The sequence below is a fragment of the Hibiscus syriacus genome, unplaced genomic scaffold, assembly GCF_006381635.1.
Source record: "Hibiscus syriacus cultivar Baekdansim isolate YM2019G1 unplaced genomic scaffold, ASM638163v2 tig00008276_pilon, whole genome shotgun sequence".
Lineage (NCBI taxonomy): Eukaryota > Viridiplantae > Streptophyta > Magnoliopsida > Malvales > Malvaceae > Hibiscus > Hibiscus syriacus.
The window spans coordinates 61465-87167 of NW_024062161.1; the positions used below are offsets into that span (position 1 = coordinate 61465).

The following is a 25703-nucleotide window of genomic DNA, read 5'->3' on the forward strand; positions in this document are numbered from 1 at the left end:
AAATTTTCATATAATTTAGATAATTCTTTTATATGATTTGTTTTCATCTCCTATGATTTTATAAATTCATCCCAACGTTATATATTGCGTCCATCCCTATGCAAAAGCATTAAACCCCTCCAAACGAAAACTGTATGCATTCTTTGTGGGGTTTGAGATCATCGTTGGTTTTATTTTCTTGTATTTTTGAAACAGGATTTGGACCACATCGGAGACGGAGAAGGGAGGGATAGGCCGTTTACTGTGATATGGACGCCATCTTTATTGGCTTAGAACACAAATTGACCCCTAAAGTAGGTAAGTTTGATCAAATTAGCCCCTAAATTTTGTAGTCAAATTAACCCATGAACTTGATGAGTTTGGTCAAATTGAGCCTTGAAAATTTTGTTTAGCAATTTGTTGAGTTTAGGGACAATTTGACTCTACCAAAAAGTTCAAGGGCCACTTTGATCAAACTTGCTAAGTTGACGGGTCGTCATTTTGTGGTTTAAGCCCTCTATCTTCAACCAATTACTGGCGTTTGTGTGTTAGGAAATCAATCTCGAGGGGATGGAAAACGATGTTTCGTTGACTTCTCTTTTGGGGCTCTCCTTTCAACTACTACTCTTCAACCCATTTGGTTCACCGTTCACACCCAAAGATTGAAAACCCTATATAGGCTAACACGAGTTTGAAGTAAAGGAAAAATAATGGAGGTAGAGGGGAAGTGAGTTGTATATCTTGATTTCACGTTAATCTAATGATGAATATTATAGATCAAAGTGATTTACAGTTTCAAAGTGATCGAGGTAAAATCTAAATTGATATAGTAGAGGAAGACAATGAGGTGAATTCGTTGATATCTTGAGGGGTCGGAGAAAACACCAGAAAAATGTAAACCTCCCACAATGTTAATTGGACATTACCGACTGCAAAAGGATTAATAAGAAGAGGACGACTAATCAGAAAGCACAACAAAAAAGAAAATACATCCTTGAGAGGCATTTGTGGGGTGATGTTGATGCTTCATCAGTGTTGAGAGGACCGAAGTTGCTTGAAACGAATGCTTTAGATATTCTTGCATGACAAGATATAGATTCGGTAGTTATGAGTTGCAAGATGCAATGAATAAAACCTAGATGATGGTTTATTAATTCTCATTCAATCAGATTAGATAGATGCCACATGACATGTGACGCATTTACAAAATTTACAAAATTTTATTTTAAAGCAATAACATTAGGAATTAGACAACATGGCCAACAACTATGATTACAATCACAGATGCCAAAAAGGAATATTAAAGCTGTTGTCATTTTCTTTCTCAGTTCTCACTTAAGAACATATTCTCTTTGATTCAATTAACTATAAAGATATCAGTGACATCTGCATTGATTTTCAGTCGGATCATTTCGTGAAGACAATCGATTTTTTCATTCTGATGAAAGATCGAATCGGATTATCAACAAGTGTTAAATGTAATGGCAAGGCACATTGCTCTCTCAACTATAAAACTCCATTCGAAATAGTTCGTGCACGCAGCACGTACTTGCAAATGCATTTTTTTTTATTTTATTTTGTTCTTTTCTTTTTCCCACTTTCATGAGTGAATGATGGGAGCTCGAAATAGTTCAAAGTGCAGCAAAAAAAAGGGTGGTCCGAACGAACCAGTCACATAGTGCCACATCAGGATAGATTACGGCCGTCGATGTGAGGAGGGATGGTGGAGATGCCTTGTTTAGAGAGCTCAGCTAGCACACTATCAGTGGAAGGAGGCTTGAGGCCTAAAGGCAAAGGTAGCCATGGCTTGTTTATTGCTTCCTTCACAACCTTGTCAACTACCTCCTCTGCCTGCCAATGCATTCAAACATACACATTCATCACAGTGAAAATAAAAGTGCAACATCAGATAGTAGTAGACTGGTAGCTCATTCATCCTACAAAACGACACTCTGCAGCATTCTTTCGGTAACTATTCTTATGGGGCATGTAGGTTTAAACAAACATGTGTAATGGAACTGGCCGGAACTAAAAAGCTTAACGAAAGATGGATTACCGGCTGATGTTCAACAGTATTCTGAGGCATGCCACTTCTGTTATCCACGGTGCCAGAACAATGAAATACAGATGCATTCTGAAGATTCACAGCAACCGGAATACCAGAAAAATATTAAAATTCTTTCATACTTGATTTATATATATATATATATAAAGGATCATTCTATGTATGTTGATAACTACTCACTTGAGTGAATGTAGAACAATATCCAAGAGGTGGGGGAAAAACAGGGCAACCCCATGCATCAGCATGCACCTGAATAATAAAAAAGAAAATAAGATCATATATCTACTTAGCTGCATTTCGTATCTTTGTCTATGCAATGTAACATGCTGGTCAACGGAGTCAGCCAAGTAGTTAAAAAATATGAAATTGTAGACAATAATAAACTCACCAATGGATATGGCTTCCAATGCCAATTTTCAGTTGGTTGCCACGGGGGATAACCTTGTGAGCCCCACATCTGGATGCTGGATGGATGAGGAGGTGGTCCCCACATGGGATAGGGTGGACCAACCGGGACAACATGATTCGAGTAATGTGGTGGAAAGGCCATGATCGGTTTATGTGGATAACAACTCCTTCGCATTTGATCTCTCTGCGGCCGCCTTCGATCATCCTCCTTGGGAAAAATGTGTCTTCTATTCATTCTATATTTCTGCTTCACAAACAACAGGCGAATCATTTTCAGCAAGAGTAAAAAGTTTATTCAGCGGTGTTCAGGCTGAAGAAGAAAAGGGCAAAATCTGATCACTAGGCTTGGCTAGATTAACAAAGGAAACCATTCTTTTGAAGCAAAACTGTAACCAGAAATGAATTTTCAACAGGAACAAGCAGCGCATTACACATTGAATGAAAGGCAAAACTGAGACCGACCTGGAGATGACTAGCAACATTATGCCGTGTCAAGCCTTCTACTTTCATTAGCTCTAGTACTCGAGAAGGGATGGCCTGATCTATACCCAGTTGGTCCACTGCCTGTACAAATTTCTTGTGGAGTTCTGGACTCCAGTCGACCTGAGAGATCAGACCCACTATAAGTACTTAATTTCTACATCATATATAGTTGTATAAAAAATTACTTGATCATAAATGTTCAAATTTCGAAATCAATCGATAAAACTATAAAAGTTTGATGGGAACTCTTTTTCAAGTCTATGTACGCTGGAAAAGTTAGGATATTACACATTAACAGAAATATTGCAAACATTACAGCCCAACAGATGATTATAAGCTATAACCCATACCACCTACTTTCAACATTTTCCTTGATTACAATCAAGAGTTAGCCCAAGACTGATCTTAGGGCTTATAACAAAGAAAACAAGAAAAAGTCAACTTAAGTTAATGATATACTTCCTCTAAAACTTTTTGGCGTAATCTGAAGAAGTTGACAATGAAGGCAAATAATGACATGAACGAACTGGAAATAATTTCTGAGGATGGCTGGTGAATGGCTTTCTAAATGTCAAAAGTTTTAAAATTTCAAAAAACTAATCACCCAAGACTACAGTTTTGAACAGAAACATGATGGAAACGTGTGATCATGTGACGGTAGATTAGTGATTAGAAAATGCTCTCAATAAGATATGTTTCCTAAGCAGGTATCTTACAAAAGATAGTGGCAGGACTACCGGACAAGTTCAAGATATGTGGTTAAGTTATCTTAAAAACTTGTGAAACTTTGCCGATATAAGAAGAGGAATGAATTATATATACATACATACCATAAGCTATATTACCTTCATTTTTTTCCTATTAGCTTTGTTCGGACAAGAACTATGAATACCAGAAACTGTGTTGGGGATTTCAGCAACAGCATCAGAATCTTTGTTATTTACTCCGTTTTGTGTTTGAGAGTATATGGTACTCTCACCCTTGGTACCATCAACTAAGTCAGCCTCCTCTCTTACTGTTGTTTCTCTTGGTCCCTGAGGTTGGCCAACTGGTGCAGTTACTTCAGCAATTGTATTGTCACTGGTAGTTTCGACAGATTTGGATTCTCCACCCTGCTCGTAGCTCTCTTTTTCGGTCGAGCAGTGAGTATTATCTTGGCAATCTCCATCGGCTAACAAACTTCCTCTCTGCTCTAGTTGTGGTTTTGAAGGAGCTGAGTACTTATCACTTGCTGTTGACGGTTCAGGGTCATTTTCATGAATGACAGATGCATATTCGGTTTTAACCGAGTCCTCATTCTTAGCTTCTCCACTTTTCAATTGTAAATGCAGCATTGAAACCAAGGATTTTTTAACAGGCTTTAGTGATTCAGAAATGTCTTTGCCTGCAGCATTGAATGCCTGAAAAGGACTAATAAAATGAGAATTTCTATAACAAAGTAACTTAGTTTCCATTTGCATGTAGATTCCAATGTAACTCAAGCGGTATCCAGATCAACCTTATGAACCACATGTTGCCATAGATTCCGTAGTTTCTCCTCAGACAGCGGTTTCCTAAGAAACTCAACTGCACCTAGCTGAAAATAAGATGGCAAAGCATTAGATATTATGGTGTGTGGAAAAGAACATAGGCACCACTATATGGCTTCATTCAGGATGACTAGTACAATGAAACTTAAAAGTTCGTTAAAGCACTGAATATCATCGGAAAAGTCCAAAGTTTCTCTATGGACGGCGGGTAAGAAGAAGAAAAGATTAAGACCATTAAGAATCTAAAATCTTTTGAATTGACAACACAATGCGCAGCAGAAGACACATGAAAACTGCTCAGTGTATTGTATGCTGGAATAAATCTTACCGCTATGCACTTCATCATGGTGCTGATGCAATGAATGTTTGAAGTCACTGAAATTAAGATTTACAACAGCATTAGGAAATAGACAATATGTCCAACAACCATGATTACTACCACAGATGCCAATAAAAATTCATCTGTGGGGCGATAAAACAGTGTTTCACATGGATATAATTTGAAGATCTACAGCCAAACCAGGCAGGTGTAGTTTTCGAACTTACTAATGGTGGGCAAATCCTTCACGGTTTCAAGGAATTTGAAACCCCCATTGTTATTGTTTGTACTAACCTGCATCAACAAGCTGTTAGTATAAAGTTGCATTTGAAAGAAAGTAGCAAAGGATTACTTCGTATGACAAAGCCAAAGTAGCTTATAGTATAAAATTTCTAGTGAGCAACTAGTACAAGTGTTGATACAAAGATCATGCTAAGGAAGGTCTAACATCATGTTTAATTATCCATTCATTACCTCTACAATGGCTACATGGAAACTTTCAGGTTTACTTGAAACCGCCGAAATCGCTTCATTTTCGTTGCAGAAGGTATGAACTGCAAAAGGCACAATAACTTTTATCATACATTTAGAGAGACATAGGTAAGTAGAAAAATATATAGAAACTCCATGAGAATACCATAAAGATAAAGTATAACCGTTAACATTTAACAGGAGATCTTTAAAGGGAGAGAAACTGAACTGAAATAAGCATCCAGAACAGCTAAAGTCTGAAATTTGGTATACTACTAAAAGAAAATTTTCTATATACAAACCTTCATTCCCACCCCATAAAAAGGGGAAAAGATTTATACCTTTTTTCCCATCAAATTGAGTAATTAAAACATCCATAGCTACAAAACAAATTACCTTTTGTTACTTTAAATGTTCACGTGGAGAGGGAAATCTATTAATAGAAGAATCAAGCTAATGCAACAAATCGATTCTTTTTGTAGACCTCATGACCACAAAATTTCCAAGATCTATTTACTGCTTCAATCTAAATGCAAACTTCCATAAAAAAAAAAACAAAAACTACTAATCCAAAGCAATGGGGATATAGCAGGTAGCAAATATGCTTTGATAACAGAAAGAAACTAAAGACTACTAATTTAGGGGAAAAAAGGGGTGGATTCTAACCAATATAGTCCATTGCTTCAAGCTTTGATTTTAACTCAGCAGCAGATTTGGCGTCTTCATCAAGAAGGAGGACCTTGAGACCCTTTGGAAAATCCTTCCATGTTGACAAATCATCTGCAGTGTAAACCATAGCTGGTTTCGCATCCTTTCTTAGGCAGCCGAGAAGTACTGCAATTTACTGCTTATCGAAATCTCTGCAATCACCACGAGAATTTTCCCATGAAGAAAAGTTTTATCTCGATCTAAATAACCCCATTGCAAATGCAAAAGGTTTTCAACCGATCTCTGAAGATTGGCTACAAAAAAAAGGTGTAATGAACAGAAATACCGTAATTAAATTCTAATGCATGATGAGATCACTATGCATGCAATGTCTGATAGATCTTAATCAGAGAAAGATCTTATATTTTGGGCAACTACTAGACTAGTCTTGGACGACAAGAAGCAGACAAAACAACCCATTTAAGATGTCCATAAAACTCATCAGGACATAGCTTAACAACTACCAACAAAATTGAATAAAAAAAACATGGGAATCATTTGAAAATGAGACCATTTCATGCATGGTAAGAAGAAACATCAAATATGCCAAAATTTTTGCAAGAAGAAAAAGAAAGGAAGACCCACTTCTCTTGGTGTCTGAAAAGGAAGTTGCATGCAATAAAAGAAGAATACAACCGAAAGATAAGGCTGGGGAACCCCAGGAAGAAGCTGTGGGTTAAACAAGATTTAGGGAAGATAGATTTTTTATTTTCCCCCTCTCAAGTCCTTGTTGTTTCAACTACTAAAAGCTCTCCCATTTTGGCTGCATACAGAAAGATTTAAGGCTGAAAATAATGGGAAGAACAATGTAGACGTAAAACTGCGGCTTTTGAGAGGAAGAGGTGGTTGGTCTTTGTGTAGTGTAACGTCGCTGTTAATCCCTTGTAGACCACATAATATGAGGAAACGAAAATGAAAAATAAAATCATAAAAGCTTTATTTACAACTTTTTATCCCAAAAGATAAAAGGTTGATGATTCTTTTATCCATTGACGTGACTTTGGAGTAAGTATTATTATTAAAGTTTTGAGCTAAATCAAAGGAAATGGGAGGATCTTAAAACTGCTTTATCTTCCTAGTAGGTGAATAAATTGGACGTACTAAATGTACTTAAATAGAAGATACCCATACTTAAATTCCCTAGACATGTCTTTTCAAACTTTAATATAATTAATACTATATATATATCAAGTTATTAAATTGTTTGGATATTAAAAGCATATTAACTGAAAGTAAAATTTTAAATTGTAGAGATTACAATAAAATAATTAAAATTAAAATATAACATTACAAAAACTACATTTCAGAGAAAATAACATGTATGTTATCTAATGTAAATATAAAAAAAAGATGGAAAGGGAGTTAGTGGGACGATAATCCTTTAAAAATTTTAAATTATCATAAATTTTAGAGTTAATTATATTATATATCCACTAACTATAAACTTCATTTTAAATTAGTTCGTAAACTTTTTGAATGTTCCAATTTCAATTTTAAATCGATCCCCAAACTTTTGCATATTCTAATTTTATCCCCAAACTCATCCAAATATGTAATTAGTTTCAATCGTAGTTTAACCTAAATTTTGTTTTTTTCAAACATATAATAATATAACTTGACCTAACGGTTTTATTAACAAGGGATGTGATTAGTATATAAATATGGTTTGGGATGAAATTTGAAATGACCAATTTAGAATGAAAGTCATGGTATGGGGATGAAATTGAAATGTTCAAAAGTTTAAGGACTAATTTAGAATTATAGTCATAGTTTAAGAATGAAATTGAAATATTTAAAAGTTTAAGGATCAATTTAAAATAAAAGTTATATTTTTGAGGATATATGATGCAAGTAATTCTAAATCTTAGATATTTTATATATAATTTTTGTTGATAACATATCTTCACTCCTACAATTTTAGAAACTCACCGTCTTTCTAAAATTTTAAAAGTTAATTGTTTCTAATATAAGATTTATGTTCATTACTCCGTAAACACATATGAACATAAATATGCAAGTGTAATTTAAGGTTTAATCAAATTCTTTCATTTGTAACTGAAAGAATACTTGCGAAATGCATCCACGATGCGAGTTATGGGATCAACACCCATTATCAATTGTCTGTAGGTGTCGTTTCCAGGCAGGAAAGGTCGGCAAAGATCAAAAAGCACGCGTAGGAGCGACGGCGTCAGTGGGAAACACCAGATATATTATTGCCTACTTAATTGTTCACCACAAAATAGGTAAATTTCTTGTGTTGCTGTAGGTCATCAGACACTGTTGAAGCCGGTATAGGTAGGCAAAAGCCCACAGATTTAGAGGAAGACGACGACGGTTATGTCTGGTTTTAATCAACACCAGACATTTGTTCCAAATGTTGAAGCGGAGATTCATATCGTTGCATGATTTCTCTTTTGACGCTACTGTTACTGCCGAACAACTTTCTGTTCATGAAAGGACACAGCAAAGAGTTACATATGTCAACAGGCTGCCTCTATCCTTCACTTCTGTCTTACTCCAATCGGTAAAAATAATAATTCTCAAAATAATATTATTTGCAGTTTATTTTTGGAATTGATATACTTTATGTCATCTTAGATTGGGTGTTTTTATCTAAATATTATCATTAAACTTAATAATTATCTGTCAGACATTCTTTCTTCAAATATTATTGACTTGACTCTTTTTCTGACATGGTGACAATAAAGTGTGGATCGCTATTCGTGCCTTTGCAGGGTTCTATCCAAACTTACATCACGTAAGGGGAAGGCCTTCGCGGGGTTCTAACACGTACAAAAGGCGTAGATTATGATTCGTGCCTTTCGTTATGTACGTTGAATTATTGGTATTTCATTATTACATGAGTCTGAAAACTTGGCTTTTAAACGCTCTCCCTCGCTTATAAATAATAATCCCTCTGAATGCAAACATCACCACACCAAAAATACTTTCTTATTATCACTTCTATCAATTCATTTTATCAAACTAAATAGATTTTGTTATTATTTTTATAAGGTAAAATTATTTTATTATATTATATTTATTTTATATTTAATTATTTGAACAAATTTTATTATACTAATTATTTATATATTTTTTTGCAGTTGTAAAATTAAAAACATGATCATACCTCAAGATATTTTGTCGATATGTAATAAATATGAAATTGTGTTATTTAAATTATTGTGATTTTTTAAAAAAAAATTGGATTCGTTTATATTTAAATTCATATAGTATTTATTTAATTAGGCGTATTTTAGCTATTTTTTGCAGATACAAGACTCTCAATCTTTTAAACTCTCAAAATGACGCGTATTTCATCTATTGTTTACTATGATGGAGAAATTCGGGAAGATAAAATCGGTCGTGTCTTCGCATCAAATCATTATGTCAGAATATCCTTCAAGAGAAACATCACTCTTGAGGAGTTGATCACTAAAATTTCAATGAAGGTTCATGTTAGAGGTATTAGAAGATTGTCCTAATTTCAGTACAGATTTCCAACAGTAATATTTCTGTTAATTTATACAACGTTCGAACTCTCCAACGATGACTATCTTGTTATGATGATTGATTCTCAGAATCAATATTCAGATGTCGATACACAGATGTATGTGACATTTGTTGAAGTGCCTATGATTCGTGATATGTCTTTATGCTCCCACTATGGGTTATCTCAACAAATTAATCAAGTTGACAGCCCAACTCAAGTAATATGTAATGATTTTAACTCGTTAATGAGAAATTCACATCATGGTGTCATCCCATCAAGTTCAATGGAGAGACATTCATCAGCAACTTGTTACGATCTGTACCGAGGTGGCTCCACAAATAATCTGTATAGCAACATTGCTTCCAGTTCAAAGGGAATGCATTCATCTGTCAATTTCTTTGACCTGAATATAAAGATGCTCTCGACGCATCAATCTGTGCAGTACTAATTTGACATGATGCCTTCAAGTTTCAAATGGAGACATTCAATTGCGAGCTTCTTCAACCTCAATGTCGAGATGCCTTCAAGTTCAAGGAGAAGATATTTCTAACTTAACGTTACGAATAAATTGATCTAATATTCGACATCTCTCCTAATTTAATAAATAGTATACAAATTAAAATATAAACTAATACTAAAAAATTAAATAAATAAAACATTCACAATAATTAAAATAACAACACAATTTAAAATTATTACCTTATCAGTAAAATACCGCGAGAAATGATTCTCATCTAAATGTAGCAACACACCTTCCATTTTATAACTGCAAAAAGTAATAAAAATTAATACAATAAAATTTAATAAAATAATAAATTATTAAATAATTATAATATAATAGAAAATATTTTACATTTTTAATATAAAGATTGATAGTATGAAGAATGAGAGAATTTGATATTTGAGTGTGGTTTGAGGGTTGTGTTGAGTGTGGTATTTATAAGAAGAAGGGGGAGACGAGTGGTAATCAATGTGGGAAACAGACAGTTGTGGAATTAAAGGAAAGTGATTCGTACCTTCCGTACGTGTTAGAACCTCGCAAAGGCGTGGATGACGATCTGCGCCTTCCCCTTACGTGGTGTCAGCTCGGACAAAATCTAGCGAAGGTGCGGATGGTGATCCGCGCTTTATTGCCATCATATCAGAAATTGTGCTAGATCAATAATATTCAATGAGAGAATGCTTGACAGGTAATTATTGAGTTTAAGAGTGACATTTCAGTAAAAACACCAGATTAAGGTGTATATCTTGCTAGTTATATTTTGAGATACGTTCCTTGGGCTTGCAGATCATGTCTTTGTCCATATAACGTTATCATTGTGAGAAGGTTGGAATAAAATGGAAGAATGAATAAAATCGTCAAAAGTTAAAATTAAAAAAAAAAACTCTAAAAATAAGAAATATGCACAATATGTATATTGACACGAGTTTATATTGACAATACTAACACATATGTATAAACATTGTCTTATATTACTAAACGAATATATATTTAAAAAATTATATTTAAACATTTGAAAATATCAGTGTATGATTTGAAGATCTAATGACTAAAATTGTTAATTTTGAGCTATCATAGACAAAATCTGGACTTAATCAAACTTATGCCATGAGCTCTATCTCATGTTACCTTCTAAAATGCTTGAGTTCTATATAATGTTTTTACATTTATTGCTCAATTTGTTCTCTTTCTTTTGTTTTGTTCTAATTTTTGTAAGATGTGACTTTATTTTATCTGTGTATGTCTAATGCGATAAACTTTTATCTTACATAGATATAAAAGATGTCAATCTGAAAATTAAATTGAAACAAAGTATTCTGAGTATTAATTTTTTTAAAGATGATATTTGGATAAGAATCCCCTATTTGGTAGCTAAACTTTCTTGTAAGAAACTTTTACCCATCAATCATTCACTTGCCATGAAACCTTGGGGCTGCAACGTGTGCTATCGCTGGTCAAAATCAGAGTGCCGATTCCCAGTAAAATCACGTGATGCTTTGCATTGATCATGAATCGATGAAACAGACCTCTTTGGATGAGTTGGCTTTTCCCTTTTTTTCTTCTTTTTTGCTGCAGGACATGAAGAGGCATACCATTAACCATTTGAGCAACAGCAGCACAGTAAAACTTGACCACCACATTCACCAACTCGCACTGATGAAAGATGGGTTATCCATTTTTATGCTTGCCGACTGGTTGGTATAGTTGTCGGCAACCGAGAACCGAACTCGCAGGAGCCGCAGACCATAGACCATATTAGGTTATCGTCACTTAATCAGTGTTCAGGCGAAGGTAAGCGGGAAAACTTTTCATATTTTGCTTTGCCTAGCACTATATTGGATGTCTCTTTTAATGGCATCAAAAACACTTTTTATCAGTAGACTTCTGTAAAATGCTTGCGGTCCTGCAGTGACTAAAAGCAGAATCCGAGGTCAGCCAATTGGTACATACAATTATTCTTAAAATATAGCATTCAACAAGTATCGAATTCGAAAGAGATTCCAATGAAAGCGTGTTCAGATATGTAAAATGGTTATCATAAATAGCATCTTTATTGTCATTCATCATTATGCATTCCAGTATCTCGACATAATTATTTGGGCAGCTACACTAGTCTAATGAATAACACAATGTAGCAACTTGGGTCTCCTTTTGAGGATTGTTGATTGGAACCCTTCAGTCCCTTGGTATGAAGCAACTTTATCATCAGCTGAAGTCTTAATCTCCGCTTGAGTGTTTTTATCCCCAAATAAACAACCTGTTCATGTGGTTAATTCGTCGTCGGAGGTACTGTTTCCTTTGCTACCGACCCAATACCGTTTAACTGCGACTAGTATCTTCTCCGGCACAAGGGGACCATCCTCGTGATCATTCATCTTGGTGTCCCATCTCATGCCTCCAGCAATTTTCCTCACCTTGTTTAGGACATCGACATCATCCCGGAAGATAATAGACCCTTCAGGCCGTAAAATGCGATCCATTTCCAGAAGGATGTCATCAAAGTTACACCTGTATAATCATTTCCAGAAGAATGTATTTAGTGCATAAAAAGACTTCCCATTCCACATAGTGCCCCTGAAGTATAACTCTCCACTTCAAAATGATGTAACATGGTTACACTGGACGTCTATTGAATTATATGTCGAACGATATTTGACTACTTTGATTCCTAATAAAACATGGCACACTAGAAAAAGATGGATAAGAGACTTACTTGTTTTGGTACAAGCTAAAGACACCATTAGCATGGATAAGGTCGTACGTTCTCGGGTATGTAGAGAAACCTTCACACCTGCAACAAGAAATGAAAATGTCGCAGAGTCGGTCTGAAGTTCCAATGTCCTCAATCACTGTGATAAAGGCCTTTTTCATGGAACTGGTTGTTAATGAATGTATGAAGACTTTCTAAGAGAAGCCTCTACTTTCCACTGGTTTGCATACCACACAACAAATAAAATCGTCCTAGTAAACCTCCTTGTGATAAATAATGGCGTTGCATTTAGGATGACAAAAAAGAAGGAAATCCAATAATTACATACCACAAAGAAGATCGATTGAGACGTACCAGTCATGATATATTCCAATGAGACCTCTCTCATAGACAACACCTAAGGTATCCTTGGCAATTGTGGGCACCACATTCATCACCCAAGATTTTGGCGATTCCAAAGCTGCTGCAAATCCTCCGAGACCAGCATTCATATCCATCACGTTTCTGTATCTTGTAGTACCAATCAATCTATTTATCCTTTCGTAAGCATTTACATGTTTCTTCCAAAGCTTATTGTCCTCTTCGTAAGATTCAGCTGAGACCCCCTCGATATGTCCTTTGGATATCCGAGGAGGGACGGCAAAAAGCCTAGCTGGGAATTTCTTCAATTCCCCTCCAGCCACTTCACTCACACTACTGACCTTAGGGAAAGGGGTTACACATGTTTCCATTTTCTTGTACCTAAAACATGTCAAAAAAGAAATAATTTAAGTGGAAATACAAAAATAAAATCAGAATGACTTGAGAAAAAAACGAGTCGGGAGTGGAAATGATACTCTAAAGCAATGATGAAACAACAAAGTTCTTATCGACTAGCTAATCAATATTGATTAGAAAATGCATATGAAAATAAATGGAACTATTGGACAAGTTAACTCACCAAACATCATTGGCGGCCCTTGGTTTACACATATTGGCAGAATTCCTGCGGCAGGATTTGTCATTAACTTTTTTTCTCCAAATAGCAATATCTCCCTTCTCATATTTTTTCTCCCAGCAAAGACGTTCAGCTAACTCTTCGATCTTTCGTTGCTCACCCTTAAGATCTTCCTTAGATCGCTTCCAAACTTGGTAGTAGGTCTTCCAATTAATTGGAGGGCCAGACAAGACCCAGTATCCACCAGGCCTTAGGACTCTATCAACTTCCATCAAGTACATCCCATCTGAATAAACCAGAACACAAGTAGAAAGGTTATCAAATTCCTGGTATTGTTAAAGTTCTTTTATCATTTAATTCCGATCTCTATCCATTCTTGAATAATTAATGATGTTACAGGTGAAAGAGAACATAAGTATTGCACAATTTAACAGCTAGCATATTCATTACTACGACTTACCATTTGCAGTCCAAGGTATTAGGCATCGAGAACACTGAGCCATATCAAATGCTCTTGATGGATATGGAAGATTTATAGATCCAAGAACACCAATAACAGCAGGCACACCTCGCTCCAATGCAAACTGTACCTGTGCTTCATGATTGTCTCGAGGTGCAAAAGACATAGCCAGAACATTTCGCTTCAACATGTATGCACCCCAACTTGCAACCTACGATAAGATTTGTTATATTTGTGCATGTAGTTTATACCGAGTAAAAATGCCAAAGTAGATTCTCTGATGATGATTGTAAGCAAAAAGACATAAAAGAGTATTCTCTACAGGCAGGCTGTGTTCAATAAGACAGAGCTCCAATAGCATAAAGAGTATATGTGATGACTAAAATGCAACGAACGATGAAAGCAAAACTTATAAGAGAATGGAGATTCATCAGCAACAACTTATATGATCCGAATTCTCCTAAAGTCTATTATCCAACAATTCTATTCCTATGGGACATAACGTCTATGGGTAGGTCTTATCAAGTGAGAACAAAAGAGACTTTTCTCTTTTTCATATGCTGTGATGGCTTGAGGCACAGACGTGTGTTTTTCTCTATAAAACTAAAGAGGTAGGCCAACTGACTGAATATACCCTCACTATGGTATATCCAATTACTAAAGACCACGCTCATAAAAACTATTTTATGGGATTCAAATACTCAAAACAATTAATAAGGTCACAGTCTGGAGAAGTATAAAATCAATAGCGAATAAGTAAACTGCTTTGTAAATTACTAAACATCCTCCTACCATCAATCCTTCCCACCTCTACCCCTTCCCCCTACGGCGCTGAAGAAAGCACATGCATAATGGCATTATAAATTCTAAAAAAAACTGTATAACAGATTATTGAAAACAACATACTCCACAACCGGTATCTAGTGCTGTTCTGACAGAACCGTCTGCTATCGGGATGACTGAGACAAGCTCATCAATATACGCATCTGCACCTTGGGGGAACATAGTTCCTCCACCCGGAAATTTAAACACGTTCCCTTTGAACTGTACCCAGTTCTGGACAGCCTTCTCAACTGTCAGGCTTTTATGAGGAACATTAGCATAATGGACATAATCACGACTCTTTGGCCATTCAAATGGTGTCATATACCCTTTGGGTGCTGGGATGAGACAGTGTAGCTTTTCTTCTTGAGGAGGACAGTGTCTTTCCCGGTAAATCATGTTCTCCCTAGGAAACTTCATGGCTCGGTCTTGCTCTTGGCAAGGGGTGTAATCAGTGTATTTCACATCGCATGGGTTAAACACTTGAGCTTTTGGTTTGGAAGGCTCAACAATCTCCACATCATTGTGATGTGTTTCAAAGTTCAAATTTGTGAAGATGTTGCAATCTGTCTGCTTGGTCACCTCCAACGCTATGCTATCTCCTTTGCCGAAACCACTTCTCTGCCATGCTCCCATAATGTAAAAGAAACCGCACAAAGCAATCACAGCAAATATAGATAGTGGGCTCCGTTTTTTGTTGCCCGGCGGATTGCTCTTGGATACCATGACTAGACTAATTCCCTAAAGCACACTTTAAGAAAAAAGTTGGGAAATAATTATTTTCCACAGATAAACAAGGCGAATTTAGAGCTGCATATAAGATGTAAGCTAAACTAGTCCTAGAATTTCAATTGCACAAATGTTATTAATGACACGATACACTTGCTTCAACCAATAACTACCAAAAAATTAAAGCCAAATCTAATTATCTTAAAATCCTTTGAGTTTAGATCAATTCTAATCTCAAGAAGTGACATATATAACATAAGAAATATATCAGCGGTTTGGTATCTTCAGAATTGAATGGCGTCAATCTATGATATATATATATATATATATATATATACTCACACACACACACACATATATAAACCTATGTTTAAGATATGATTTTGAGCATTTAGAAACTTATAACAGAAAAAGCAGTGAAACCCAATCGAGTCAAGAACTTAGCAATACAACTAAAGTTTTACTATGTTTTTCCCCTTTTAAAGCTCTTAGACTAACCCACTGCACTTCCAACAAGCTAAAAGTTCATTTACACTTACTGATCTACAAGAAACAGCCAAGATTTACAACCTCAAAAGAAAAACCAGAAGAGCTCAGTATGAATATCCATAACATAGACCCTCATAAATTAACTAAACAGCAGGCATTTTTATCAAACTGATCTTAAAAAATTCACATTATCTTTCAGCTGAAAATACAGAAAAGAACAGAAGATAAGCTGAACAAGAGAGATCCATAAATTAAAAGAAACAACAGTTGATAGGTCCATGCAGATTAAACAATAAAAAAAAAAGCAAAGAACTTTGAATTAAAAAGAAGAAACTTGGATAAAAGGGAAAATACCCAGAAGAAAGGCAGAAAGGAAGAGCTCCAAAGCAGAGCCCTTTTGGTTGAACAACTGAGTCTAGATCTCTGTAGTACAAAATGAGTGCAGAGTACTATAGTGAGAGAGAGAGAGAGAGAGAGAGTAGAGCTTAATAATAAAAGACGTTGGCTTTACAGTGAAGGGAGTGTGTTTTGTTTTCCTACCAAAAAAAAAGATCAAATTAAGATATGAGTGATGATGAGTTACCTGTCGAGTTTACTTCAGATGAGTTACCTGCCGACACTAAATAGTTAAGATCGATTGTGTAGATCATGAGGTACCTTGGAATAAAATGCAGAGAATTTGTGATTGGGATTGAGATTTAGATTGAAACCTGATTGCCGACAAACATTTTCGTAAGATTTTCGTTCTACTTATTTATTAGACATGTCGGATTGGACTTCGTCACTGTGACCGAAAGCTGACGAGCATTAAACAAATGGAAACAGTCGGTGGGGGCTTAATCACATGGCCGCTTGAGTGTGACCACTACTCAAAGTAAGCTAATCACATTTTACTTCCATTCCAATATTTTGTACTATTTGCAGTATTAATGTATGAGATTCAATTAACTCAACTAATTTAAATTAACCCAACTTAAATTCCACTCATTTAACAAAAATAAATCAACTTAAATTTTAATTAAAAAAAACACGACTCTGTCTAATTGGATAGCAACTTCCGCCTATGTAAATGTTTACTTGTGGTGATTTCTGTTTTCTTAGCGTCGTAATAATGAGCGTCGTCATTGTATTCGATGATCTGTAACAACAAAGATAAAGTATAGAGGGAAATTCAACATGGAAATAAAATATAGAAGTGTAAAATAAGAAAAGATTTGAATACAAGATGATCACAGATACATAAAGCAGAGAACATGAAAAGAGAAATAGTAGATGATGGCATCAAGCTTTATTCGTCGAAGGAATCCAAATAGCATGACAGGATTCCAGTATTATAAAATGGAGTTTCGATTACTTCATGTGTCCATCCACGGCACTTGCGGTTTTCAACCAACCCTGCAAAAATGGAAACGCCGACGAATTACATGGGGTGAATCAAAATACGAAAACGATGGGATGAACGTAACGGATTACGTACTTGGAGCAATCGACATTGGGTGAAATGGTGACGGGCAATGTGATTCCACAGTTAGAAGGAAGAGCCTGAGCTAAATCGTTTTTGGGTTTCATGTTCTTAGCTGCAGATTTGATGCACTCACAAGCAGCCTTCTTGTCAGCCGACGACGACGCGGCGGATGCCAGAGCAGACGCCCCGGCACAACAAGTCGTCGGCGGTTTCCCGGTCCCGTTCACCAGGTAATTCACGCAAGGTCTCAAGTCCTTGATCACCACACTGCACGAAATGGCGGCATTCGAAGTCGAAGCGATCAACAGAAGAAGCATAACCGAGATTTCGATTCTCCAAGCCATCACTGTTCTTGCTTAAAACCTTTAGCTTTAATCGGCGACCGCTGCTTCTGTTCTGATTTGGCCATCATATTTATAGGAAGCTTCAAGTGCTAACTCATCGGTCAAAGAAACGAGTGCAAATATTTTAAGCTAATTGCTTCTTACACCCAAGTAAGTTTGGTATGATTGATGAATTCTTCTGAAATATAAACCAAAGAACCCTCACCATGTCGGTTCATGCAGCCGAATAAGAAACGAGCCCAGCATTGAGAAATTAAGTGAAATGTGAAGGTGAAAGTTCTACTAATCTAATGGGTTAATATAAGTTTTGGTATTTAATCAATTCATTGAATGTTCAATGATAAAAGAAAAAAAATTAAATATCACATTATATATTAATACTTAAATTATGCAAACAAAATCATATTAACCCTAATTTAATCAATGGAAGTTGTCATATATTTTAAGGTGAAGTGGTTGGTTGGTTAAGAATAAAGAATTAAAAGCTGGTGGAATTTGCAGAAGAGTCAAATACAGGAAGATTACTTCCTTTACAAGAGTACCATATTGAAAACCTATTGCTTATGCGTTCCCATGATTGAACATCTCAACCAAACTTTATATTTGTACATATAACACTAAAACCAGTACCATAGAAGTTTATATCAAGCGAAAATCATAGACACAATATTAAAATTATGTTTTAAAATGATATTTAATTCATTTAAAATATAACATATTATTTTTAACATGTCGCGACATTATTTTTAAATGGTACATGAATAATAATATTAAAAATGTTAGATACCTAAATTGATCAAAAATATTTTAGGTACCAAAATGAAAAAATAAATATAATTTGTACACTTGTTTTTATATTAAACCTTTTTAAATTGATTTGTTTTTTTAATAAATTGGATATAAAATCTAGTTAAATTGAATGTGTCGGTTCGAATTAAACTATAGTAGGTTAGAGGACGTAGCCAATTTTGATTTTTTACTCAAACAATTTTCAGAAAACAGTCGAATTAGTTCTTGGAAGATGAGGAAACCATGTTTCGGTCCTTTCGGAGGTAAAACAAGGGTAAACTATACGTTTAATATCTAAACTATCACTTTTGTTCTATTTTGGTCACTCAACTGTTTTGTTTTCAAAATTATACCTACCATTACGTTTTGGTTACATTTTGGTCACCACTGTTAAATTAACAGAATTACTAACATGTCATTTTTTATTCTTTTCAATGATGACATGGCATTACCATATGGCGACATATCAATGCCATCGTTAATTTTTTAACAAAAGGTTACCAAAATGAAACCAAAACTAAACGTTATGTATAATTTAAAAAAATGGTTGTATGACCAAAACAAAACAAAAGTAATAGTTGGGATTCTAAATATGTAGTTTACCCGGAAAAAAAAAAAAAGCAATCGTTTCTTCTACGATCGTATGCGAGTCATCCGGTTTACTATAGAGACGCTATTAACGTTAAGAAAGCTATTTACTTCACACTTCTACAAAAGCATTACAACAATGACACTGTTTAGGAGAACAATAAAAGCATAGACCAATGTTCTAGAAAAAAAAAATAGGTTTTAGCTGGTTGGAACAAAAGCTGCACAAGAAAATGCAACAAAAGTTGAATTAAACTTACACCTTCTCCGGTCTCCCTCGTTCTTTGGCGGTGATGCAAACGCTCTTATCAGGGGGTCGGGTGGTTTGATCTGGCCCATGAGACTGAATCAATCTCATCTCTTGCAGATTTGTATAACTCAAGCCTCTTGACACATTGTTGCCTCCTTTCCATCAATGCAGGGTCTTCATCCAATAACTTTGCCAGTTGCTTGCCCTACAAGAAAAGAATGGATACAAGTCAGCAAAGAACCCTCGGTATACGTTGCAACAGCTCGAATGGAATCCGTTCACAATAAAATTACCGAGTGAGTGTCATGTGGATGTGTCAAAATGAATGTATGTGTGCAAGTAGGGGAAAATGCACGAGTAAAGATATTTGGTACCTCCGTTTTACCCAGCTGTATATAGAAGTGATCAAGCAATGACTGCTTGGCCTCCCTTACTTGGCAATAAACCACGGCCTTAGGAATGGTATTTCTAAGCGTATCAGACACCATCCCCACATAAGAGTAAACAACTGATCCTATTCTGCGGAAGTGACTTTCAGCATATCTATCTGCAGATGAGGAAGTCGGGTTTCCACCTTTCTCCACTTCTTGGGGGAGTCTCCGAAAGAAATCCACTGTCAAGTATGATGACTCCATGTCCACCATTCGCAAAGTTGTTTTTTACTCTCTTCACGAAGCCTCTCCAATGCTTCATTTGCAGCTGCTGCAATTTCAGCTTGGAGAGTTGGAAAGCGCTTCAGCTCCTGTTGAATTCCAAAACATGAAATTTCGTTCTTCCATTATCCCTAAAGTAATCACTGTTTCATCCAAGAAGGTAGTGAAGTTTCAAACTCCTAACCTGAGTTTCTGCAATGGACCTTCTTACAAGCTCTTTTAAAAGAAAGTGAACCTGCAAAAAGGAACCAGTCACTGCAGATGAACTACTTTTAAAGAATGAAAATACAATAGATATTTAGTTTTTATTTTAAATCCAGCAAACAGCATACCATGAATATTGAACCCTCGGTAATTGAACCCTCTCCATTCTACTTACCTCCAAGAAATAGTCAAAAGGCCCTATGCCAAATATAACAGAGAACTAACCAAGATAACAAGAAAATGCCGACGAGAGAAGGGAACTTACAGCATCAACAGAAGCCTCTGCTGGGCCTCTGAAATAACTAAGTGCACCATCAATGAGACGTCGGTAACCTTGCTCAGGAGCAAGTAAATGAGGTTGATACCCATCTGCCTCTGAGACTACTTTCCTAATGTTTTGCAGTGACAAATGACGGTCAAATGGAAGCTTCCTTAAAGCAGCAGGCAGCTGGTTGTCAAAAACTCCATAGATGCGGTCTCCACCTGGTCGCCTAGAGAAAGATTGAAACAAGATGATAAAGAATTATGATTGTATCATATTATATATTTAATTTGTACTGCAAATTCTGCACAAAATGGAAGTGAAAAGAAACGAGCTAAAAATAGTACCCTCCATCCAAGTGCTCCTTGAATATGTGATCAAATGTTCGACATAACTCTAGGATGGTGTATAACTGAGTCTGATATATAAAAGCAATAAAATATAAATTGATTAATGAAACCTATGAATACCCCAATATCAAAAAAATAAGCCAGAAGTTCAGAGGCTCACTACCCCAGCATCAACAGCAACAGATCTACCGAGGTGGGACAATTCTGCTTCAAGTTCTTCGATGCTTTTGTTAATTAAAGAAGTAATGCCAGGAAGCCGGGCTCTAATTACAGATTCCAAATGCTGACACCAAAGGAATATTCTAGTAAGTAAATAGATATGCTATACAGAAATGCAAATAACCGGGAAACAAAACCTGTGAGAGAACTTTTGCAAGATATTCAGAGCCCATTTTTCTAGCTAAATGTCCATAATCAAGATTAGTGGCAAAGAACTCGCACTCCTTCCTCCTAGAGGCAATCATGTCAACATTTTTGTTAATATCAGCTTGTGAACGGTTTACTACTCCAACCCAAGGGTGTTGAAGTGGATAAGCTCTTCCCTCAAGAACCTGCATTTAAAAAGAAATGAAAAGAGAAGAAGAAAAGTAAACATGTGTAAAATGGGCAAGAACAAATAAGCCCTATGTGTGATCCTATTCAATGTTAAATTAACAAAACATATATTGGTTAGGTTTTATACACTGCAGCAGATGCCCAGTCAAGTCATAAACATACTCTGAATGCAAATTAAAATAGGAAGAAAGCTTACATCTATAGCATTTGTTCCCTTGTCCATCAAGTCGAGCTTGGTTAACACACCAAATGTCCTTTCACCTAATACAATTAACGACGACTATGATACTATTCTTACAAGACAGTCCGATTAAACTGTAACCAGCAATTATAAGAAGACAGATACCTGCAGGATCTACTTCTCTAGACAGCTTCATAGCATCAGATGTCGCTATATCTTGATTAGCTGGAGTTATAGCCAGAATGATGCAGTTTGGCTGTGCAATCAATGGAGAAGAGAAACCGGGCATTTGAATCCCCAAAGGTCTAATAAATTCTATCTTAGATAATAAACTGATTATTCATTGGAAAAAGGAACTAACAACAAACAAACATCAAATATATCTTTACCCACAGATATTAGATAGAGTTACCACAAAGGAAAACTTTAGCAATTGGGTCGAAAACCTACTAAGCATCGTATACAGCCATGAGGACAATTTCAATTTATAATTATAGTATATTACACAAATCCTAGAAGGATGCAATTAATTTTACTTTTCTAGCTTCCATCCAGCACAAATTATTGTTAAAAAGGGAAATTTACTGTTACCTTCTCAACATATGAGCGAACCATGGTTTCTATGTCTTGAACAATACTCTCTGGCTGTCCCTCTACCAAAAACAAAACCACTATTTACAATCTAACAGATGAAAAGAAAGAGAAATTCTTTAGGAGACCGGGAGGTATACCTACAGCAACCTTCGTTAAACCAGGCAGATCTATTAATGTTAAGTTGACAACTGCAAAACCATGAATTACAATTGTTAGTAAGCAGAAAGCAAGATTACTAATAGTACAAGGATACCATAGAATGAATTTAAACAGGCTACTTTTCAGCTTATTTAACAGAAATCAAATTGTAAATGCCAGTACCTTTTGGTGAGTAGATACTGAGATGAATCGGTACAGGAGAAATTTGTTTTGATTTCCCAGTCATCCTATCAGTTTCATCTTGGATTTCCTTCCGAACCATAGCTGCATTAGGAAAGAAGTAAACCAGACAATTCAACTGCAACTGGACATTTTATTTAATTCACATCCAAGAAACGGGATCATTAGTTCATTGCTAAAACTTATAAACAAGAAGCAATAGCAAGTACATGAAGTTATCATTGTAATACAGTTTCTAACGATGACAACACTATGACTTACGGACACGTTAATAGTATGACTGATAATATGCATGAAAAAGAAAGGTTTAAGGGTGTCTTATCCCTTCAACTTTTTTTTTTAAATCAACTGAACTCCTAATCTTATTTCACCCAATCGAATCCTTGAACCTAGAAATTGAATCAATTAAATTATTTGACCAATTTTAACCGTTAAGTCTTAAGGATTGTTTTCTTATATATTACTATTACATGACACATTACGGTTCTGCCATGTGTCATTTACAGATTTTGTAAAGAAAAAATATATCTATTAATAAATTTCTGGAAATGTCACTTGACAACTGTGACACAACATATGACATTGACACTAATAAATAAATAAAAAAGTGGTAGATTTAATTGATAAAATTTGGGTAAAAAAAGTTAATAGCTTAATTGGTTTTTAAAAATTAAGAGGGTTTGTGCATCCTTAAGCCAAAATGAAACTGGCACCAAAACCAGAGAAAGTGAACAAAATCCGAAAATTATGAACTGAATAAATAAAAATAAATAAATAGGTTTATAGAAGTAATTACTTACAGAAATCAGTGAATTTTTTCTTGGGCAAGTGAAGGAACTCTCCATATTCTTGAATCCCTTCTTCTGTTTTATGTAGCTGCAACACTAGGGGTCTCCTAGTCACAATACCTGAAATTTCAAAGGCATAGACAGAGACATAGACATCATCTGAGTTTCTCAGCTTAACAACAAAAGCAAGGAATTATACAAAATTTCATTTGTCCATCTCCCAAATTAAACAGTATGAAGCATGCCACACCACACCAGTTTTGACTTCTGTTTGAAGGAAGGATTAATTAGAAAATTTTAAATTAGTTGGACTTTTCCCCCCCTTTTTAAAAACTTAAACTCCCAGTATAGTTAATAACTTAAAAAACATAAATCCGTCACATGTGAGGCGACGTGCTTCGCCTTACATTATTTTATCATTTAAACATTTCTTTAAGATTTTCTCAGCTGCCAAACAGAAGTCAAAACAGAAAATTCAACATGCAAGCATATAAATTAATAAGAAAAAGAAATATAACCCGATCCCCTAGGAAGGAAGTCGCGTCCGACAATGCTCTCCAACACCGATGACTTTCCGGAACTCTACACTCACAGCAAATGAACAAATTAACAGAGAATCGCAGCAAAGCCACGAAAAGTTATATACGGAAACACCGAAAGAAAGAGCAAACCTGGCCTCCTACGACGACAACAGAGGGAAGAGCTTCCCAAAGAGTAGGCAAAGCAGCGTCTCCGCCGTGATCACCGAGTACCGTACAAGCTCTCTGAATCCTATTCACCGTCACAATCAAGCTCTCCATTGTCGTCATTTCACCTCCTTTTTCTTCTTGTTGTTTGAAAGCCCTAACGAAGGACGAATCGGGATTGGATTTCGAATTCGAACGGATAGAAATTGCTATAACGAAGGAGATTGAGAGGAAACAGTAGAGGAAGGAGACGAGGAAGTGAAGTAGAAAAGCTATTTTCGCTTATTCTTTTTTTTTTTTTGGGAAATTAATTATTTTTTTGGGATTCTTTGTGGGCCTTAAGATGGTATGATGAGATACTTTCAAGAGAGAAAAGATGATATAATGAGATATGGTTTAGGTGTATAAATGCGCCACGTAAGCAGATATTATTTTAAAAAGTTTTTATTTTATTTTAATAATTTGTTACCGTTTCAGGAGTTTGTTAGTTTCCTCTGCCTTCGACAGACGCCACCGCTCCATTTGGATTGTAACGGAAATGGGTGGGCCTGGTTAGGAATTTGAATATTTTTGAATTTTGGCGGACTTCTTATCCAGTCGCAGCCTCAACAGATAGTCTTATATTGAGTTATTCAATCCTACAGTGGAAACTTTAGACCTAAATTGCAAGGGATCACGTATAAATCTTTAATTTTCCTTTGTTTTTAAAATTTTTAATAATTATATTTTTATTACATATTTTTCTTTACTGTTATTGTAAACCGACATGTTAATATTATAAATTATTATTGTTGAATTATGTTTCGATATAATAAATTTAAGGCAAAATATTTTTGGACTTGAATTGAATTTATTCAAAGTTTTAAAAATGTTTCAAAAATAATTCAAAGTCCATTAAATTCGGATTTGAGCCAAAATGCTAAAGGGTGTCAAAGTGCATCCATGCACCCCTGTAGTGCATCCATGCATCCCTGCAATGCATCCATGCACTTGCACTAGTGCATCCATGCACTCAAACACCGAATGCAATTAGTGCATCGATACATCCTTCTATGCATCGATGCATCATTTTGTGCATCGATGCATCAAGGTTGTGCATCCATGCATCCTGCTGTGCATCCATGCACGAAGGCTGCAACGGCTAGTTTATTTGAATTTAATGAAGGGGTATCGATGCACAATGATAGTGCACCAATGCACCATGTTATGGGCAGCCTTTTTGAGTAGAAAAATCATCCCCAAACGGTTCCAAAACATCCCCAACGGCTATATACAACATCAAACACATTTCAAGCTATAAATACAAGCTAAGGACACTTGAAGAATAGAGAGAACAAATATCCAAGCAATCAAACACAAGAGAAGAGTTTTTCATTCTTATTTCATCTTTCTCTTGTAAATATTTTGTTCTTGTGAGATCAATCTTGTAAACACCTACCTTAGAGAGGTTTTCTTATTTACTTATTTTATCCTTTTTGTAAAGGGGAAAAGTTCTAGCTTATCCCGTGTAAAAGCTAGGGAAATGTTCTAGTTTAGCTCGGAAAAACTAGA

The 25703-nt window shown here is 35.5% G+C and overlaps 3 protein-coding genes and 1 pseudogene across 4 annotated transcripts; all 4 read right to left on the reverse strand.

Moving 5' to 3' along the window:
• Positions 1-1477: 1477 nt before the first annotated feature.
• On the reverse strand, positions 1478-6660 carry LOC120202188 (two-component response regulator-like APRR2). Of its 2 annotated transcripts, none has more exons than XM_039202656.1 (12): positions 6548-6660; positions 5921-6114; positions 5258-5337; positions 5011-5077; positions 4793-4839; positions 4434-4511; positions 3781-4335; positions 2915-3055; positions 2433-2696; positions 2225-2293; positions 2036-2113; positions 1478-1830 (listed from the first exon to the last, which is right to left on the reverse strand). In XM_039202656.1, exons 2-12 carry the CDS (start codon positions 6048-6050, stop codon positions 1666-1668), a joined length of 1674 nt encoding a protein of 557 aa, XP_039058587.1. In that variant the 5' UTR covers positions 6051-6114; positions 6548-6660; the 3' UTR covers positions 1478-1665. The 2 variants fall into 2 exon arrangements, with proteins under 2 accessions (XP_039058587.1, XP_039058588.1); XM_039202657.1 differs by lacking the exon at positions 6548-6660 and adding an exon at positions 6249-6472.
• Positions 6661-11992: 5332 nt separating this feature from the next.
• LOC120202187 (probable methyltransferase PMT14) lies at positions 11993-16631 on the reverse strand. Its single transcript, XM_039202655.1, has 8 exons — positions 16459-16631; positions 14971-15637; positions 14065-14275; positions 13608-13890; positions 13022-13408; positions 12671-12748; positions 12215-12465; positions 11993-12184 (listed from the first exon to the last, which is right to left on the reverse strand). The coding sequence occupies exons 2-7, from the start codon at positions 15610-15612 to the stop codon at positions 12219-12221; spliced, it is 1848 nt and encodes a 615-aa protein (XP_039058586.1). The 5' UTR covers positions 15613-15637; positions 16459-16631; the 3' UTR covers positions 11993-12184; positions 12215-12218.
• A 761-nt stretch (positions 16632-17392) lies between these two features.
• Positions 17393-17964, reverse strand: LOC120202189 (non-specific lipid-transfer protein 8-like). The gene is made up of 2 exons (XM_039202659.1): positions 17582-17964; positions 17393-17499 (listed from the first exon to the last, which is right to left on the reverse strand). The coding sequence occupies exons 1-2, from the start codon at positions 17911-17913 to the stop codon at positions 17490-17492; spliced, it is 342 nt and encodes a 113-aa protein (XP_039058590.1). The 5' UTR covers positions 17914-17964; the 3' UTR covers positions 17393-17489.
• A 1414-nt stretch (positions 17965-19378) lies between these two features.
• LOC120202185 lies at positions 19379-24468 on the reverse strand (annotated as a pseudogene).
• Positions 24469-25703: the final 1235 nt, after the last annotated feature.